The sequence below is a fragment of the Pelophylax lessonae genome, assembly GCF_965119305.1.
Source record: "Pelophylax lessonae genome assembly, chromosome: 5".
Lineage (NCBI taxonomy): Eukaryota > Metazoa > Chordata > Amphibia > Anura > Ranidae > Pelophylax > Pelophylax lessonae.
Genome location: NC_138772.1, coordinates 216,996,492 through 217,016,677, shown reverse-complemented (window position 1 = coordinate 217,016,677; position 20,186 = coordinate 216,996,492). Strand labels below are relative to the sequence as shown.

Sequence of the window (20,186 nt, the reverse complement as noted above, 5' to 3'; positions counted from 1 at the left end):
AATTGCTCCAACGATAGTATTATTTTCCAGTTGGAGCAATTATATATGTGGCCTTCTGAAGGTGCATACATGCACCTGTACATGTGAGTAAGATTGATTTTTTTTATAAATAAAATTTTTAATAAGGACTTCAGCACTATTGTGAGTTTTTCTTACATCTGCATATGGCCCTGAATTGAGGGATACGATTTACCAGTCAAAGTGATTTCGATTGGGAGGAGCCATACAGATCCAGATGGGCATATACTGAGATCCCCTGCATATACGCTTTATCGTATATATTTTAAGGTGATCACCCACTCACGAGGGGGTACACGGTTGCCATTTAGCTGTGACACTCTAGTCACTCACCACTGGGAAGCACCAGCCACTTTAAGGTGGCCAGATCCCTCGTATAGGATTTAATTTATTTATTTCAGGTACTTGTATAGCGCTGTCAATTTATGCAGCGCGTTACATATACATTGTACATTCACATCAGTCCCTGTCCTCAAGGAGCTTACAATCGAAGGTCCCTAACTCACATACATACACAGTAGGGCCAATTTTTTTTATACAGGATCCAATTACCTACCAGCATGTCTTTTGGATTGTTGTTTTATCACCAAGATTCACAGGGACTATAATATATTGGACTTTTTTGTATTTTGCACATTGAGTCACTTGGCACTTTTATTGCACCTCCATTCATCTCTTTATCCATTTATGTATATAATTTTGTGGAACTCATTATTTTCTCACTGTTTGGTAGTTATTTTTTATTATTCATTATTTATTCATTTGCGCAGCACTATTTATTTAATTTATGTTACTTAGAGGAACCTTGGTGTCAGACTAATGAAAAATGTGTACTCACCTTACACTTGCACTTTTGGTCTGCAAATGTAAAACTTCATCATGGGCAAAGGCAAGTTTCTCCTTCTCTACTGCTCCACCTTTCTGGTAACATTTAGCAGCAACCTGAGAACAGGGTTTTCCCCAGTCATTAGTCAATTAAAAAACATTTCATAGTATTTCATAGTTATAGTAAAAACTCAACAGTACGCACTTGTTCTTAAATACTAACAGGTTTACACACATTACAACATCTGTTTTGTATAATGCTTCACAATATGCACACTTTTAAAAGGAGGGCTGGAAGACATCACATACCACATGTATGTATAGTTGAAACAGCAGAAAAATAAAATGTGGTGGTAATCACAATAGAAGCGCCTATTCACCATCTAGTGAAGGTAATATGCTTTATGCAATGTAATCCATACAACAAGTAAAACACTTCACCCACTGGAGTATAGACAGGCAACTGTTTGTCTTTTAATACATTTATCAGCTTTCCACTATCCTGTCTGTACTCCAAATGTAATAAGATATTAACCTAATGTCCTTTGGAAGTACTGGCATATCTTTAGGTTGAAGTGGCTATACAGGGATCATGGCTGCAGCTACAGCAATGATCCCGGTATCAAAATTTGCAACTGACGATGGGCATTCCTGTAGAAGTGCTCCAAGCAGCTCTAACACTGCCTGATCACTTCTACAGGGTGCAGAAGGGGGCCACACCCTTTGACCCTGACCTAAACACTAACCCTGGCACTGACCTAGGTTTCTAGGCATCAGTGGTGATTGCTGCATTGCCTACCCCCCCCCCCCCCCCGGGGCCACAGCCATTCTTGGGCTCTTTGGTGCAATTTGAAGGCCCAGGACTGCTGCATCCACTGTGGCCAGCTGTGCACGGAGAAAAGGCAGGTACATCAGTAACCCCGCCCCCATTCTCTTTGGTGAATGAAACCAGAAACTACAAGGATTTTGTCACTTCTGGTTTTCGGTTTGTTGTTTGCAAGCCGTTACTGGCTTGTAAAGATCTTTATCAAACTAATCTTCGTTTGAACAGATATTTTTAGGGGCAGAGGGGGGACCTGGGGTCTAATAGATCCCAGAACTCTCAGTAATGAGTACCTGTCCTTGTTTGTTTATCCCTTGTGATAGCAATAAAGTTGATAAAAAAAATAAAAAATTAAAAAATTAAGTGTCCATTCACACTACCACGACTTGTCAAGCGATTGGTCAGCCTGACAAGTCACGGTCCATTGTGTGCTACGGGAACCATTCTAATAGGAGCGACTCAAGTCCCTTCAACTTAGAAAAAGGTTCCTGTACTACTTCAGGGCGACATCGGAGCGACTTGCATAGACATTCGTTATATGAAGTCTGTGCAAGTTGCGCCGAAGTCGCGGTTCACGCGACATCACAGGTAGCCCCCGAAGTCGTGCCGCGTTAGTGTGAACCGGCACTAAAGAGACAGTGTAGAAAAAGTAAATAAAATTAATAATGGAAAAAAATAGAAAGTGGCCTCCCCCCATGCACACATGTGAATGCATACATAGGTCTTGCACAAACATGTAAACGGTGATTGCACCACACATACGTAAGTGTAACAAGTTTGCTAAAAAATAGTAAAGTTTTAGAATCACTTTAAAGCAATCAATATGGCCTTGGAGGTCAAAACAGCCCACAAAGCTGAGCAATTTTACTTGTTAAATAAATGTATAAACATCATATCGTCTCCATTTGAACATGCTGAATAAGGTTTAGATGACCAAAATGTATTTACAATTAAAATTATCTTGGACTTTTTCATCTGTTGTTGGTCTGGCAGTCCTTGACCTCTGTTTTTCTATAGTTTAGGCTACTGACAAAAGCTCACTGAGGAGGGCCTTGCCGTGTGGGTTTTATCCTCGCCAGAGCTATGGAACTTGTTTGAAATTTTCCCCCATGGGACTGTGTGTACAGGTTTAAATGTTCCCAGCGCCTCTTTAAATATGCTGTTCTGAAGTTCATGCAATTGCAAGCTAACCACCCCAAATAAAGAGCCATTAGGACTGAAAAAAATGAAATCAAATGAATAAAAGTAACTTACCATAGAAGATGGGCTAAGGGCTAGATGCTGAAAGTCCTCCAGTAAGGAAATAATGAGAGGTCTATCTGACTTGCTGAAGCTTTTGATGCACACTAAGAAACTCACAGTGTGCAGTGAAACCAGACTGAAGGTAAGGCTGAAGTTCAGCTTTACCCTATTTTTTTTTTTTTTTTACTCTAGTATAAATTGCTTTTAATGCATTAAGACAAAGATTACATTGCTAATAAAAAAAAAAAGAAGTACCTTCCAGCACTTGTGGTTAGCATAATAGTCCCCCCTGGAAATCCATTCGCTCTTGCTGGAAGTTTTCACAAACATGTTATCATCAAGATCTAGATAAAAATAATCACAGAGATACAAAACTTTAGTGCAGAAGAGTGGAGCAAGTACACATACCTGCACAATTAGAAACTACATCATAGAGACACCATAATGAACAGCAGCTCCTACTTTAGGCCACTAAGCAATACTCTTCAAATTCTCTCTGTAACACTGGAGCCTTTGAAGGGCGCTGGCCTCCAGCAAAAGGTTATCGGATTATAGCTTTCCTTTGCTTCTCTCCCTCTTATGAATTGTAGAATTTTCGTTGTCTTTTAAATTGATAATCTATTTTTTGTCTCCCCTGCCTCTCTTCTATCTAGATTTCACTGCCATCCTTGGCACATTGCACATTACTTTCAAGGAAGCAGGAAAGTAGGCTTTAAATTTTGCCCTCTGCTTTCACTATTGTTGCATACTGGTGGTTACACTAAGCAGTTTAAATACTTTCTTTATGGTTTCCTAGGGGTCACATGCCATGCCCAAACAGTTCAGCACTCTGGGCTGCTGCTGCGGCTGGTTGGAAGAGACCCTGCCCAGAGCATTGGTGTTGGTGAGGTGACAAAACTAGTCTGGGAATTCCTCAGTGTTGACAGCTTTCTCAGCAGCTGCCAAGGATCTGCAGCTCTGCAGTGATGTGACCACTAGGAAACAGATTATTTAATCACTTCCCGCCCAGCCTATAGCAGAATGACAGCCAGGCGGGGGGGTTTCATTGTTCTGAGTGGATGTCTTATGACACCCTTCAGGACAAAGCGCACAGCGAGGCCATCATTAGAGCGCATCTCTGATCACAGTAAAGAGCCTATGACGTAGGCTCTTTACCATGTGATCAGCTGTGCCCAATCACAACTGATCAAAGTATAAATAGGAAGTGCCGGTTATTGGCATTCATCTCCTCACGCTGACAGCGGGTGAAGAGAGGAGAGCCGATAAGCAGCTTTCCTCAGTGAGGACCTCTGCATTGATAATCAGTGCAATGATTATAAATGCAGCCCCATCAGTAATGCCAATCAGTGCCCATCAGTACAAAATCAGTGTCACCTATTAGTGACCATAAATGCTGCCCATCTGCCCCCTATCAGTGCCCATAGTGCTGCCTATCAGTGCTACATATCAGTGCCTCCTCATCAGTACCACCTTATCAGTGCCGTCAGTGCAGTCTCAAATGATTTACAAAATTTTATAATAGAAACAAAGAAAAACGTTTTCTTAGCTGAAAATTGACCTGGGCAGGAAGGGGGTAACTTAATATTTCAAACAGTGTAAGTAACACTGTAAACATAGTAAGGGCAGAGGGCAGACATTTAATTCTTACATAGTAGATAGCATTTCCATCTTATATTGTTTACTAGAGAGGATGATAATATTTGTAGTGAAATACCTCACTTTCCTTTCTACTTGGTTTCTAAAATTTCTTTACAGTAGGTTTTTTTTCCACCCTACAAACAAATCTGAAAACAAATTTTATTAAAAAGTACCTCCATGTAACTACTAGCTCTGTGCACTAAAGACCAATACATTTTTGGCTAGAAAGAGGAAAATATCTTCCAGGTATTTACTGCTGTGTTTGTATTCGGAGTTGAGACTTCAGAAATTAAAAAATCTGCCAACAGGAGCAACAACAAGGGTTAGATGGACCCAACTTTAGAGTGCCGCTGCAAGAATCTTCCAGCCAAAATCTCCATCTGCAGAAGATTTTGCGGATAGCAACAGTGAGTTTTTCCACGTTAGCAAGCATGTTGCGAGAAGCTCCTGCTTAATGTAGTGGCAACCTGGGAGGGAAAAATCTTTCACAGGTTTCCTGTAACACTGCCTCAGTGTCCACCTCCCCCTTTTATTGTGCCTGCACCGTCTATGGCAGGCACATCGAGATCATACTCTAGTAGGGAAATGGGAGTAGGAGAAGAGGAATGACATTTTTAAAGCCTTGTGGAAAGATAGCTATATTAAGGCCATTAGTTGTCTTAGGATTTGTGACATAGATACAGAAACATCTGCTTTTGTTAAGCATGGCTGCTTGCTGAGTGTCTTAAATAAAGGTAGAATCAGATGCAGAGACCTATGTTAGAGCTGTCTCCTTCTCCAATGCAAAGGGTGAATAGTCACTCTGAGACTGAGTGTTCTGCAGACTTCTGACAGGGTTAATGTTCACCTGCGGTCTTGCAGTAGTACTCATGGGATAAGGTGCAGAATATAAGGTAAGCATGTCCAGAAGGAGAAGGCAGCAACCCAAACAAAATATTGGGATGTCCGTGATCTTTGGGCCCTCATATGGCATTGCATTAAAAATAGGCATGACTATGTGATGTACATCACTGCATGGGCTCAGGAAAACTTCCAAACATCACTGTCTGAACACAATTCGCCGTGCCATCCAAAAATGCAAGATAAAGCTCTATCATGCAAAAAAGAAGCCATATCTAAACATGATCCATAAACGCTACGCCTTCTGAAGGCCAAAGCTCATTTAAAATAGTCTGTGGGCATTCAAATCGAAATTTGACATTTTTTTTAGCAGCAGCCGTGGGCGCTGTGTCCTTCAGACTAAAGAGGAGAGGGGCCTTCTGGGTTGTTATTTCTGGAAAGGCACCATCAATGCTGAAAGATATATCCAGGTTGTAGTGCACTCCGGATGCCTAACTGGCCAGCCTGGAGTACAGACCTTTCACCAATTAAAAATATTTGGCACATCTCAAAAAAATAAATATGACAAAGACGACCCAGGACTGTTGAACAGTTAAAATGCTATATCCGGCAAGAATGGAACAACATTCCTCTCCCAAAACTCCAGCAAACGGTCTCCTCAGTGCCCAGGTGTTTACAGAGTTTGGTAAAGAAGAGGGGATGCTACACAGTGGTAAACATGGCCCTGTCCAAAATTTTGAGACGTGTTGCTGCCAACAATTTCAAAATGACCTTAGATTTTTCCAACAATGGTCTGTTTTCGCAGTTTAAACATTTGATGTTTTCCATTTTCTATTGTGAAAAAAATAAGGGTATATGAACTGTGCAAATCATTGTATTCTGTTTTTATGTAAACTTTACACATCGTCCCAACTTTTTGGGAATTGGGGTTGTATATTTATAGAAAATATTGTTTGATCAACATTTTTGCAACTATTGCGAGATGTACAAAATCAGGCCTGTGATAAAAAAAAAAATGTGTTTTGGGGGTTAACTTACAAACTGTCATAGCTATAAAAAAAAGCAGTATACCATGATTATAAAATGAGAGAAAACAAAAATTGGTCTGGCCACCTATAATCATTCACTAACTATGCACATGCATACACACATACAGTATACTACGGTTTAATAAATTTAAAAGAAAAATGATAATACAAATGACAAAACCTGTCAGTTTACCTTTACTGTCATCAGTCCGAACAACACTGACCAAATCTCTTTTCAAGAAATAGTCAAAAGCAGGTGCCCGCTTCTCCAGATTCTCATCAAATATCCATAGATTTACTCGGGCTCTTGTGATAGCTGTATATAACTGCTTCAGCTCCCCATTCAGAATCTATGGAATATATTGCATTAACACAACGTTAACTACTATATAGTTTAGGCAAAAAAATAGGTAAACTTAAATTTTAACAAATTAAATGTAATTTGTTAGTATATCTACAAACAGAAAAATTCAGAAGTCCAATAGTTTACAGACCGGATTTCACAATAAAATGAACGTTCTGTCAATCATGTAAAGCCATGAACGTTAAAGAAAACGTGTGCTTAAAGAAATGACTACGCTGTCATTTCTGAAATCACACTAATAATTGCCTGGCTGTATCTGTCCATGGTATATTTACAGCCCCAAAATAATTATGTAGCCAGTAAGCCTGTAAAATCAGAACTGCTGAAAATGCTAGATTAGTATTAAAGTCAGGCAGCTACCATTTTCAGAAGTCAGCAGTGACGTTGGCTTATTTGGCTATCACATAAGCCAAATAAAAATATCACCACTAGTTAGGATGTTCTACATGGCTCTTATAATTATTTGAGACTAGCTTAGGGTGCAACAATAATGAAATCATTTATACAATCAGAACACCTTATGACTTAACCAGAAACTACATCTTTGGTGCAATTTCACTTATTTTTTAAAGCCTTTTCCCTCCAGTGTTGAAGTCATGTGTAAGGGGGGCACTCTGGGGGGCTCTGATGTAAGGTGGGACTTTGTGGATTCTGAAGAATAGGGGGAATGTTGGGGACTTTGATGTAAGGGAAGACTCAGATATGAATGTGGCACTCCTCCTGACTGCTGCACCATAATTGTGGTTTTGGTTGTTACTTACTACTGACTCCTGTACTCTGTACATAGACCTGACCAACGTATTCATTGTCAACAGCTGCTGTTTTTTTTTTTTTTTTTTTTTAATTCTTCTTTCAGGTAGGCTCAGTAAGACAAAAATATTTTTGTGTGCATAAAAACATATGCAGTGGAAACGTTTAATTAAAAAATAAAATTATCCTTTGTCCTGAGGTTTACTTGTGTCTGTGAGACTGTCAGTTTTGGTGCAGTAATTAGTATTTTGTGGATACAAGGACTGTGTTATATGTGTACAGCGTATACAGCAGACTCCGATTCATTGCTTATGAGTTTTAATATTTACATATTGTTTATACTGTTTAAAGGCTAACTTTACTGTTAGGGACATGTTATATGTTCAACCCGTACCCCAACTCTCACACCCTGATCAGTGCACTCGTAGTCCATTGACACTTCCTTGAGCTTTCTACCTGAAAGGGCTGGAGGACGTTTTTGAAAAAACCCGACACTGCACCGATGAGCCACTGATTACAGGTGCAATGCTTTGCAGGCTCCCGTGTAAAAAAAAAAAAATATTAAATGTAGGGCTGCAACTAATGATTATTTTTATAATCGATAAGTTCGCTGATTATTGTTTTGATTAATCAATTATTAGCCTTAAAAAAAGTGTGATGTATAATTTAGTTAATATGGAACGTTTAAAAAAAAAAAGGCAATTTATTCCTAAATATCTATATGCAGTGGTAAATATAAATAACCAACTATATGGTTAGGTAACAAAATCTCTAATCCACTCTGGGAATAACAGACAAAAGAGATATACTGTATACTATTAGAGGTTGAATCTGGTAAATATTATCAGACTCAAAGATCAAATTTTTTATTTAACCTCCCTGGCGGTATTCCCAAGTGTGGCTCGGGGTTAATATACAGTATCAAAAGCGGTAAGCCACACTCGGGATAACCCCACAATTAAGCTTACCTTCCACGATCCTCCGCCATCCTCGATGTGTGATCCGGCCGATGCCGTCACCGGTCTTCCGGTTCCCTTCCCTGCAAGCGCCGCGACGCAGGGGGGTGGAACCGGCGGGAGATTAAAAAAATAAATAAAACAAATGACATGATACAGTGTAATCTGTTAGGATTACAAATTTGTATCAAGCCATTTTACCACAGGTTTTCACTTAGTTCAAAAGTGCTTTTAGATGAACTGGAAAACAGCGACAATGAATTGGAATTATTTGAAGAACTGAGCGATAGCGATTCGTGGGGAAATTCGTCATCAGGTACTGAAAGTGACGACAGCGGCGATTCTGCGACTGAGCTCAGTGACATGAGAACTTGGTGCTATATTGACTGTGGTACGGATCTGGCAGCTCCCCCAGGATTCCCATTTAGTGGAGCACCCGGTATGAAAGTTGACGTTGACCATGACAACCCCTTGGCACACCTACAATTATTTCTGACTAATGAGGTTATTTAAAAAACCATTACTGAGACAAACCGGTACAAAGAGCAACAATTGGCTACGCATCATAAGTTTTCAAGATGCAGAAAGTGGGAACCAGTGACCAAAGATGACATTTGGAAATTTCTATGCCTAATAATTCTTCAGGGAGTGGTAGGGAAACCCCTGCAGAAGTGGAAGGGAGCTATTGGCCAGAAAGAGACATCAGCATACATGAAAGTCTAATTGCCTACAAGGGAAGGCTCAGCTGGGTGCAATACATTATATCAAAGAGGGCACGATTTGGCGTAAAAGCCTACATGCTATGCGAATTGCCAACTCGCTACATTTGAAATTCAGTGATATACACTGGAAAAGGAATGAAATTCAATCAAAAATACAACAATTATGGAATGGCAACATCTTCTGTTCTTTCACTAATTTGAGCCATTGCTAAATCAGGGCTATTGTGTAACAACTGACAACTTTTATACATCTCCTGAACTTTATGAGGTTCTACAGCCAGTCCATTACGAGGTCCATCCGTAAGGACAAAAAGAGCATCCAATTTTACGAAGGACGCAGTGGCCTCTAAGTAAACCCTGATATTCCGGACCACATCCAAAGAATGTAAGGCACACTCCTTAGGATGCTAAGGTTAAGGACAAAGGGAAGGCAGTACAACATCTTCATTTAAATGAAAATCAGAAACCACCTTGGTTCAAAGTACCACCTTATCTCTGTGAACCACCAGATAAGGTGAGCGGCAAGACAATGCAGCAAATTAAGATACTCTGCGGGCAGAAGTGATTGCCACCAAGAAGGCAACCTTCTGAAACAAAGCAAGCAGCAAAATTTTCCAAATTTTCTCAAAAGGAGGCTTTTGAAGAACAGACAGCACCAAATTGAGATCCCATTGATCTGAAGTTTTGACTCTTCCACAGACCAGGTACCCTGGGCACAGAGCTTCCCCCACCACAGCCCGTCAGGCTGGCGTCCGTAGTTACAACCGTCCAGAAAAGCGGAAGGACGGACTTGCCGTGGCACAGTGCTGGAGACTGCATCCACCACAACAGAGCAGACTTGGTGTTGTGGCTCAACCAAATCAAGGAGTCCAAGGACTTCGGATCCTTGTTCCACTTCACCAGAGTCTCCCTCTGCAAGGGTCTTGTATGGAACTGAGCAAACAGAACCTCTTCGAAGGTAGACACCATCAGACCCAAAGCTTGCATTCAAACTTGTTGTCCAGCTTGTTGTCCAACGATGACTGAATTGCCCCCTGCAACTTTTGTAGTTTGTCCGGGGGAAGGAAAACCCTCGCCAAGGCTGAATCCAGAGTCAGGCCTAGGTACTTCAGTCTCAGGACCAGAGTCAATGTGGATTTTTTTAAGTTTGAGTTTTTTTGAGTTCGGACAGTGACCTCCAAATTCTCCAACAGAACTGAATGAGAGTCCACTCTCAACAGGAGATCGTCCAGGTATCCCATTTCCACAATCCTCCTCCGGTGCAGCAATGCTAACACCAGAGCCAGAACATTGGTAAACACCTTGGGAGCGGAGGCGAGACCAAAGGGTAATGCCACAAATTGATAATGTTGCTCCGCTACGGCAAAGCGAAGAGACCGCTGGTGTCCAGCGTAGATAGGGATGTGTAGATATCGGTTCTTGAGGAGGCCAAGAAATCTCCCTGATATAGAGACGCCACTAATGTACGGATGGACTCCATCCGAAACCTCTGTACCCTTACAAAGCAGTTCAGGGAAAGAACCTGTCTCGTGGACGAGACCGGAATTCTAGAAAATGGCTGCCCATTACAAACTAATGGGAACACAGAGGTCATGAATCACGGCAAAATGGTGGCCGCCATGCGGTCTTCTGGACCCCCAAAAGGGGTCCCAGAACAAAAGCAACTAAGGGTCCCCATTCAAGGACTCTCCCGGACGATCCATCCCCCTCAAATAGGTGCCGAAAATCACCCACATTATTACCCCCCTTCCCCAAGGTGAAAACCCACAAGGGGGGGGGGGGGGGAGAAGCAGGGGGTATGCCAGATTAGACTTCCGGGGTGCCAGGGAACTGAGGGAGCCTCTAAGGTCCGACCATTCCAGGGAGGGGCCCGCGCCCACCCCGCGACCTCCAGGGGTTTTCGGGGACATTTTACTCACCATACCACGGTACAAGGCGTGCGCCACTCCGAAACAGATCACCTCCCACCTGGGATGGGGGTGCTGTTAGCCAAGGGGAGGCTGCGTCCCGGGGAGATGATCCACTCGCAGGCTGGTCCCCATCTATCGGGGCACTGCCGTGGTGAGGCCTAGTTCTGGACTATAACCTGCTCACACGCGCAGGCCTAGATTATCCAGTGCGAATACCAGCCAGCTGTTGCTTGTAGTTCCTCTGGATCTTGGTCCTCAGGAACTAACTAGAAGATAAAAAAAAAAAAAAATCACAAAACTTTCCCTCTTACAGCTAAGACCGAAGTCCCAGCAGGGAACTAGGTCCTATCCCTGTCACTAGGCAGAACAAAACTGTTTGAGTATAGCAGAGCCTGAGGGGTTATGCCTGATGGGACAGCCCCTATAGGCGTGGACACGTTTTTTTCTGCCTAGTGCCTATCCTTAGCGGCAGGAGCATAACCCTATAGTCTATGATTAAGCAGAGCTGCATCTGTCGATGAACGATAGAGAAAGATGTGTGCCTAATGAGTACAGTGCATAATACCTCCACTGTTATGGTATGCAGCAAAGGTGGGAAAGAAGTCATGAAGCCACAAGTAGTGATAGACTACAACACCGCCATGGGAGGTGTCGACAGAGCCGACCAAGCAATGTCATTCTACCCAGCAATGAGGAAACTGCAAAAGAAGTACTATAAGAAGCAATGCTTATGGAATGCTTACATTCTGCTAAAAAAAAAGAGAAAAAAAAAAGAGTGACAAGCCTGTGATTCATTCAGACTTCATTTGGAAAGTTGCCAAACATATCTTTCTGAATCACCAAGCACCATAAATGGCTGGGAATAGATCTGGACATTGTGCTGTTGGCGTTGTCATCTTGGAACGCCTGACTGGTCGTCACTTCATGGACTACATCCCACTAACTGAGAAAAACTCAGCACCTACAAGGGTGTGCGTGGTTTGTTGCTCGAAGAGAGATAACAGTGGAAGGAAAATAAGAAAGGAAACCAGATTCTATTGTCCCGATTGTGACGTTGGACTTTGTGCAGTCTCGTGTTTCAAAATCTTTCATACCCGAGTTTTTTACTAAACCATTATTACAGTAACTAGTAATATTGCAACCCTTGTTTGTACACATTTCAGTGTTATTGGTTTGATTATATTATTGAATAACATTTATTAATATTATAGTTTATGATTTCGAGTTTCAAACTTTATCATACCCGGGATGTCTACTAGACTCGTTTGGATAGCTTTAAGTGAGTTATTCCTAAGAATTACAGGCCTAAAATATAAAACAACAGATTTCCATGCAAAACAATGTACCGCTTTGAGATCAAAAATTCTGACATAATCAGACCGCCAGGGAGGTTAAAGAAAACAAATTTGACTTTTTTGCCGATTTTTAGACAGAACTGTAATATATTATGTATAACAGACTCCCTTGTCGTGGGAAGGTGGCTTGATAAAAGCTACCTGCGCCTGCTGTCACTTATACTTGCCATACAAAAACAATGTCTTCCTTCAAATAAATGTAATTTTAAGAACATTCGTTCCATTTTTTTATCGTTAGTGGGGTCAAATCGATATTCGTTTTCGACCACCGTGACGGGAAAATTCCAACGAACAGAATAGAAAACTTCTAGGTCAAAGGAATTTTCAAACAGTGTATGTGGTTTTCGTTCAGACATTTATTAATTTAAAAACTGAATGTTAAAAACAAGTGACGTTTTCAAACGACATTCTTTCATTCAGCGAATGTATTAATATTTTTCATATAAATATTCACTTCCCAAAATGGATAAGTGTATGGCCAGCATAATGCTAGGTTCACACCTATGCAATCTGCTTTTGATCCGTTTCTGCAGTGCTTTTTGCTGTACGTTTTTTGCACACACGATTTTTCTGCGATTCGTGTTTTTAATTTTTTCTGCTTTTTTTTGGGCAATTTGTTGTTGGGCAGAATAAAAAATGCACTACATGCTTTTCTGCAACTTCTCCACGGAAGTCTATAGAACGAAAAAAACAAAAAAATAAAATGAAAAATGTCCTTGCCCCTTTCCAAATACGCAGCAGCTAAAAAAAAAGCATAGATGTGAACGTGTCCCATAGGAAACCATGTTAAATGAACTGTAGTGCATTTCTGCAAAAGGCAGCAAAAAAAATGCATAGGTGTAAACCAGGCATAAGATGTTTAGATGCAGCAGCAGAATTTCTTTTGTATCACCGGTCATAATGGAATTAAAAAAACAGAGCGCTTTGTAGTACACAAAGAGCAGATAATTGCTACTGTAAGGGGTTAATTTATTCTGTGAAACAATGAAAGTAATAATATATCTTACTTAGATTAGATTATATATATATATATATATATATATATATATATATATATATATATATATATATATATATATATACATACATACATACATATACGTACATATACCCAGAAGTAGGATATATGGGCATTTTAACTAGGAGTCAGACATGAAGCTATATGAAGAGTGGAAGGGAGATATAAATCTTTTATATTAAAGTAGTACTAAAAGCTGAGACTTTTTTTTCTCATGGATATGTTAAGTTTAATTAATAATGCACAATATTGGTATAAGTTTAATTTAAATGTAATTGTAATGCCTTTCGCTCATTTGCTTCCTCCCATCTCCGGTGCCACATTTGGCAACTTTCAGGGGGGAAGGGAGAACGGGTACCTGTTTTGACAGGTACCCTTCCCCACTTCAGGGAGACGGCCCTGTGGCGCCATTTCCCAGAAGCTCTGTTCTCCTACTCCTTTCCCCACCACCGTGCCTATGAGAAGGTGCAGCGCACTTCACGCATGTGCAGTAAGGAGCCGGCCGTGAAGCCGAAAGGCTTTATTGCCGGTTTCTCTTAGAAAGAATGGCGGCAACAGCACCCGGCAGCCGATCCGAAAATCGGCTAAGGTGCTGACATTGCGTGCTCCCTGGACAGGCAAGTCTCTGTACAGTATATTAAAAGTCAGCAGCTACAGTATTTGTAGCTGCTGAATTAATTTTTTTTTTCTGAAGGCGGAATTCCTCTGTAAAGCAGAGTTCCACTCAAAAGTGGAACTTTCCCTTTAAGGCCTCCTGACCCCCTGACATGTCACATTTGGCATGTCATTTTTTCGGCGGGGGGAGCAGGTGCCTAGTTTTGACAGGTACCCACTCCCACTTTCGAGTCGCCTCAAGTGGAAGTTCTTCTCTCCCCTCCATCCTTGCAATCTTCTGGGACACGTCACAGGTCCTAGAAGATTGCCCGTCCACTCAGGACGCGCAGAGCGACTCGCGCATGCGTAGTGCGCACCCAGCAGTGAAGCCACAAGCTGTCACAGCCGGGTGCCCACAGTAGTGATGCCAGCGCTGCGGGGAGAAGAGGGAGAGAACCGAGGCTCCCGCCGGCCACATCACTGGACCGTGGGACAGGTGAGTTTGTAGTTGCTGACTTTTAATAAACACAAAAACTAGTGGGACTCCGCTTTAAAGGCAAATTTAGCCCTTAAATATTGATGGTCTTAGTTTATAATATGAGTTTCTGTCATATATCACGTTGTGCGTAAAAAACGTGTCCAGTCAGGAAATGTTCAATTTTTTGCCAGTACAAAAAAAAAAAGTTATCGGGGGTTGGCAACCCTGCAACACGGTCAATATCTCATTGGATTGGGGACAGGTGAGGCTCTAAGACTGGGAAGGTGCAGTTACACTTTAAGCAAATTTTCTAAGGTTCTGTCCTTCTATCCAACTTGTACATAGTGCCAATATAACTCACTTAGTATCTTTAACCATCTATATACAATTTTAAGTTCTTCTTTTACAGAGTACCTTGTGCATTTCTAAATCCACTGGGAATGATCTAGTGGAATGACTGCATGCACCTTCCAATGGAACTTCGATCAGAGGATGGCTGTTCTGATTTGCAGAGATGACTGGGTTGAAAGAGGAGATTATACGCCACTCTTTAGAAGCCTAAAAGTAATATTATGCAGAACATAATAAATTACAGTTTAAAACTATAAAAATACAGCATTACCAATGGTTTACAAAGAACAGAGATGGTTTCTACATGTGACATTTTTGTTACTGGTTACTATATTACAACACCACTACTATTAGTAAAGTTCCAACACATTTACAATCTATATAATTGTTGTACAGATAAAAACAGAATATACACTTTCTAAATCTTTAATAATATAACCCATTCTAAACCCTCAACAATATAAAAAAAATCTTACTTCGATTTTGCCACTGAGGAAGACTAACACAATGGCAAAAGAGACATAGGAGTGTGTTAAAAAATAGGAATTTTGTACTCACCATAAAATCCTTGAGTTCATTGATAGACACAGCTCTTCACCATAGGGACGTCCCAAAGCAGTGTCAAACATGAGGGGGTGGGAATAACAAGACCAAGCCTAAAAACACAAGCCAATCCAGGTAATAGTAGCTCAACTAAAACAGGAGCCCAACCTGAAATACACCCTCAAGAGGGAAAAACAGACCCTCTTAATCGCAGCCCGCAAAACTTTGCAGCCAAAGGAGGCTGTAAAACTTTGAAAAAGTATGCACCAATGACCAAGTGGCCGCCGTGAACACCTGTGCCACTCTCGCCTGATGACAGAAGGCCCCAGAAGCAATAAGTGCCCGAGAATAATGTGCCATCACAGGGAAAGGGGGGAACCCGACTTTTAAGCGATTAAGTCTGGGTCACCGTCTGTCTGAGCTATCTGGAAATGGTAGCAGAGGAAGCATGAAGCCCCTTCTGCTGCCCGTCCGTAATCACAAAGAGCGAGTCTGACCTCTGAAAGGACTCTGTGGTTGCCAAATAGACCCGAATAGCTTGAACAACGCCCAGAGTATGCAAGGCAAATTCCCTGGGATGAGCACACAAGGACGGCAGTACAATGTCCTCATTCAAATGGAAATCAGAGGCAACCTTTGGGAGGAATGACAGCTGTGATCACACGAGCACCTGATCCCTGTGAACCACCAGATAGGGAGAACGACAAGACAAAGCCGCCAACTGCGACACCGAGAGCAAAGGTGATCGCCACCAAAAAAGTCACCTTTTTTAACAGCTTAAATAAAGGGATCTCCAGTATGTTTTAAAAGGGAGGATTTTGAAGAACCAACAGAACCGGGTTCAAATCCCACGGTGGCAGAGGAAAGCGTACAGGCAAATTAGAATGTCAAACCCTTTGAAGGTATGTACGCACCAATGAATGGGAAGCCAAAGGTCTTTAAAACAAAGACTGCAAAGGAAGACACTTGGTCTTTCAAGTCAGTTTCTGATCAACATGCCATTGAAGAAAGGCCAAAACCTGAGCCAACGAAAAGGAACAAGGATGGACTCCTCAAACCTCACACCAGGAAATGTACGCCTTCTACGTCCAATGATAAAGCTTTCGAGATGTAGAGGCCAAAACATTCAATAAGGCACCAGCCATTGTAAACAGGTAAAGGGCCTTAGAGATTCTGCCCACCTGTCAGCCGGATTCCTAAAAGTCGGGGATACTACCACCGGAAACATGGTTGCCTTAGTCAACCTGGAAATAGGGGAACCCACCACCGGTGGGACCATCCACTTCCTTTAGAAATGACTCCTCAAAGGGATACCAGACAGCAAAGCGTCTTGGGACCAGCAAGGGTCGTATTGGACGCACCCATAACCGCACGGTACGGCTTATGGGTGACAAATGGAACAGACATGTCCACAGCAGCCTTGGCTGTATTTTCAAACATACAGTAAATGGCTCCTGCAAGGACGCAATCAGTGCATCTACCAGAGCCTTTATGTGCGGCGCAGCAGCAATGGAGGAATCATCCTTAATGTCTGATGGGTAAGGGAAATGTAGACTCCCATCTGCAACGACTGCACCAGATGCAGGAGAGGGGGGGGGGCTCACTTGCTAAGCCAACGCCCAATGCCACTCTTACCCCTCCCAGGGAATTGGCAACTCAAGGTGCGCCGACTGAGGCCCGCAAAAAAGTGGGGGGGGGGGCACTGCTAGGACCCTGCAAGGGGGTCCCCCGTGGGCCTTCTCCCAAGGAAGCCCCCAGAGAAAGCTGCAAACGGACTGCGGCTGCTCACCGCTGATGCGGGAAGCCCCGTAGACAGGCCACCCCCACAGTGTACACTAGGAAAGACGGATGCCCCATAGTACCATAGCAGCTAAACCTGCCTGGGACCCTGTTCTCTCTCTCTCTCCCCCCCCCCGGCAAGTAAGCCAGCTCAATGCCACCCTGGGAGGGGAAAGAGAAACCTCAGGGGGACTGACCACCCCAGGGAGTACCCGCGCCCCACACCCATTCTAGGAAAGGCGAGGAGGGGGCCCTTATCAATCCAGCAAAGCGTGCAGGTAACACTCCCATGACAGGATCCTCCTCTCCACTGAAGTGAGGGAGCTGTCGGCCAGAAGGAATGCTGCGGCTCAGGCTTAGACCCAGTCGTATGCTACTCTGACAATTAACTCGCTGGCCCGCCCTCATCCAGCGAGACTATGTCGCGGCTGACCGAGCGCGGAGTTACGGTCTGCGCGTGCTTACTGGCTAGGGTAAGGGGAACAATGGAACTTCAATAAGCCAGCCCATCACTCAGCCTGGCAGTTGCTAGAAGATCTCCACGGGAAAAAAAGAAGAAAAAAAAACAAACAGGACCTAGGGCCCGGCGGGGAGACTAGGTCCTACTCCTGAACTAGGCAAACAAAAACTGAGTATCTCTAAGCAGAGAGGGGGGAGGGTTATGCTAGCTAAGGACGGCCCACAGGGTGTAGCCAAGCTTTTGTGTTGTCTGCCTAGTCATACTCCTGTAGAGGGCAGCATAATCTATGGTGAAGAATATGGAGCTGTGTCTGTAAATGAACAGAGGAGAAATGTAAAAACTCAATTTGCACGCTACTAATAAAACTAAATAATCGACTCCCTAATAAAGTATTTCCAATCAGTGAAATTAATACATTAATACATTAACACAATTATCACTAGATAATATCAAAGCACAAAAGTGCCAAATAAATGTGTCATTACCAATACAAAAACGTATTTGCCACTAGTAACAATTCAACCTGCTAAATCAATTAATAAAATTAATTACAAAGTGCCGTGCAATAAAGTTGTGCAAAATAATAAATATAAAATAGTGCAATACAACAGATTAAGGAAATTCCAATATGTGGAAAAGTGCAGTCCAAATTTTAAATGCTTCAATAAAGTACTGTGATCTCAAACATCCAAAGGTGCCTTCCTATTCCTTCAAGCATGTGTTAACATGCACCCCATTAGGTGTATGCTCACCTGTGAATGTGTTACCTCACACTTAAACTCGGTCAGAAACAGCTTTCTAGTCTAAGGACTAATATAACATGTCCTTTCCTCCTTCCACTGCTGTTGTTTTATCTCTCCAGTGTGAGTGGTTGCCAAATCATCTATGTAAAGAAAGGCGTTCCAATAGTGCTTATAACAAAAACTCTATGCTTTATTAATAAAAGGTAAACAACTCACATTTGCTGAGTGCACCAGTGGACCTACTGTATACAGCAAAAATGGTACAATCTCCATGACACTGCATCAGCTTTGTATTCTCTGAAGCATCAATACAAGTGTCGCGCCAAAACTATTGCCCCTCCCCTACGCATTACATCACAGGGACTCATGACTTCCTGACCAAGCTTAAGTGTGAGGTCACTCATTCTCAGGTGAGCACACACCTAATGGGGGAGCACATGGGTGCGTGTTAACACATGCATGAAGGAATAAGAAGGCGCCTTTGGATGTTTTAGATTACAGCACTTTATTGAAGCACTTCAAGTTTGGGCAGCACTTTTCCACATATTAGAATTTTCTTACTCTTTTGTATTGCACTACTGTATATTAATTATATAGCACAACTTTATTGCACGGCACTTTATAATTCATTTTATTAATTGATTTAGCAGATTGAATTACTAGTGGCAAGGAAGATTTCGTAGTAGTATTGACACATTTATTTGGCACGGTTTTGTTTTGAGATTATCTAGTGATAATTGTGTTAATTTATTCATATCACTGATTGGATATGTGCTGTACATAAATTAGATACTTGCAAGAGTTTCAATATTATAAAAGAGACATATGACACAATGCACATCTATTCAGCACCTATCATCTGCAGCCAGGAGATTCTGAATGTTCTGCCCTTGCTCGGCACAGGGAAGAAAATGTCAGCCAGACATATTTATAGCCCACAGCATGAATACTGTTATTTCTGCTTAAGACTGAATCCGAGTGGCTACTATTCTGGGATATACAGTCAGGTCCATAAATATTGGGACATCGACACAATTCAAATCTTTTTGGCTCTATACACAACCACAATGGATTTGAAATTAAACAAACAAGATGTGCTTTAACTGCAGACTGTCAGCTTTAATTTGAGGGTATTTACATCCAAATCAGCTGAACGGTGTAGGAATTACAACAGTTTGTATATGTGCCTCCCACTTAAGGGACCAAAAGTAATGGGACAGATTAACAATCATAAATCAAACTTTCACTTTTTAATACTTGGTCCTTTGCAGTCAATTACAGCCTGAAGTCTGGAACGTATAGACATCACCAGACGCTGGGTTTCATTCCTGGTGATGCTCTGCCAGGCCTCTACTGCAACTGACTTCAGTTCCTGCTTGTTCTTGTGGCATTTTCCCTTCAGTTTTGTCCTCAGCAAGTGAAATGAATGCTCAATTGGATTCAGGTCAGGTGATGGACTTGGCCATTGCATAACATTATAATAACACAAAAACAATCAGCGCATAAAGGGAATATATGAATAAAAATTAAAAGCAGAAATGCATGCTGAACACCGACCCAGGAAACAGTGTAAATCCCAGACAGAAATAAATACAAAAATAAATACAATAAAATGGTGCAGAGAGTCTGCGGCGCTGCCGATATTATGGATATATTTGCATTTTTTATCCCCTTTTCATGCAAGTATGATTTTTTTATTGAACTGCCAACATCATACAGTATACGCTTAGAGGCCTCTTTTTTCTCTTC

At 41.9% G+C, this 20,186-nt stretch overlaps 1 protein-coding gene across 2 annotated transcripts in view; it reads right to left on the bottom strand.

Moving 5' to 3' along the window:
• Positions 1–20,186, bottom strand: part of TRANK1 (tetratricopeptide repeat and ankyrin repeat containing 1) — a 338,849-nt gene that overhangs the window by 66,918 nt on the left and 251,745 nt on the right. For both annotated transcript variants that reach the window (XM_082258385.1, XM_082258386.1), the window contains exons 17-20: positions 14,976–15,119; positions 6,608–6,764; positions 3,164–3,252; positions 857–960 (exon numbers count right to left, since the gene is read on the bottom strand). In XM_082258385.1, coding sequence (XP_082114511.1) covers positions 857–960; positions 3,164–3,252; positions 6,608–6,764; positions 14,976–15,119 — 494 coding nt within the window. The remainder of the gene's footprint in view (positions 1–856; positions 961–3,163; positions 3,253–6,607; positions 6,765–14,975; positions 15,120–20,186) is intronic.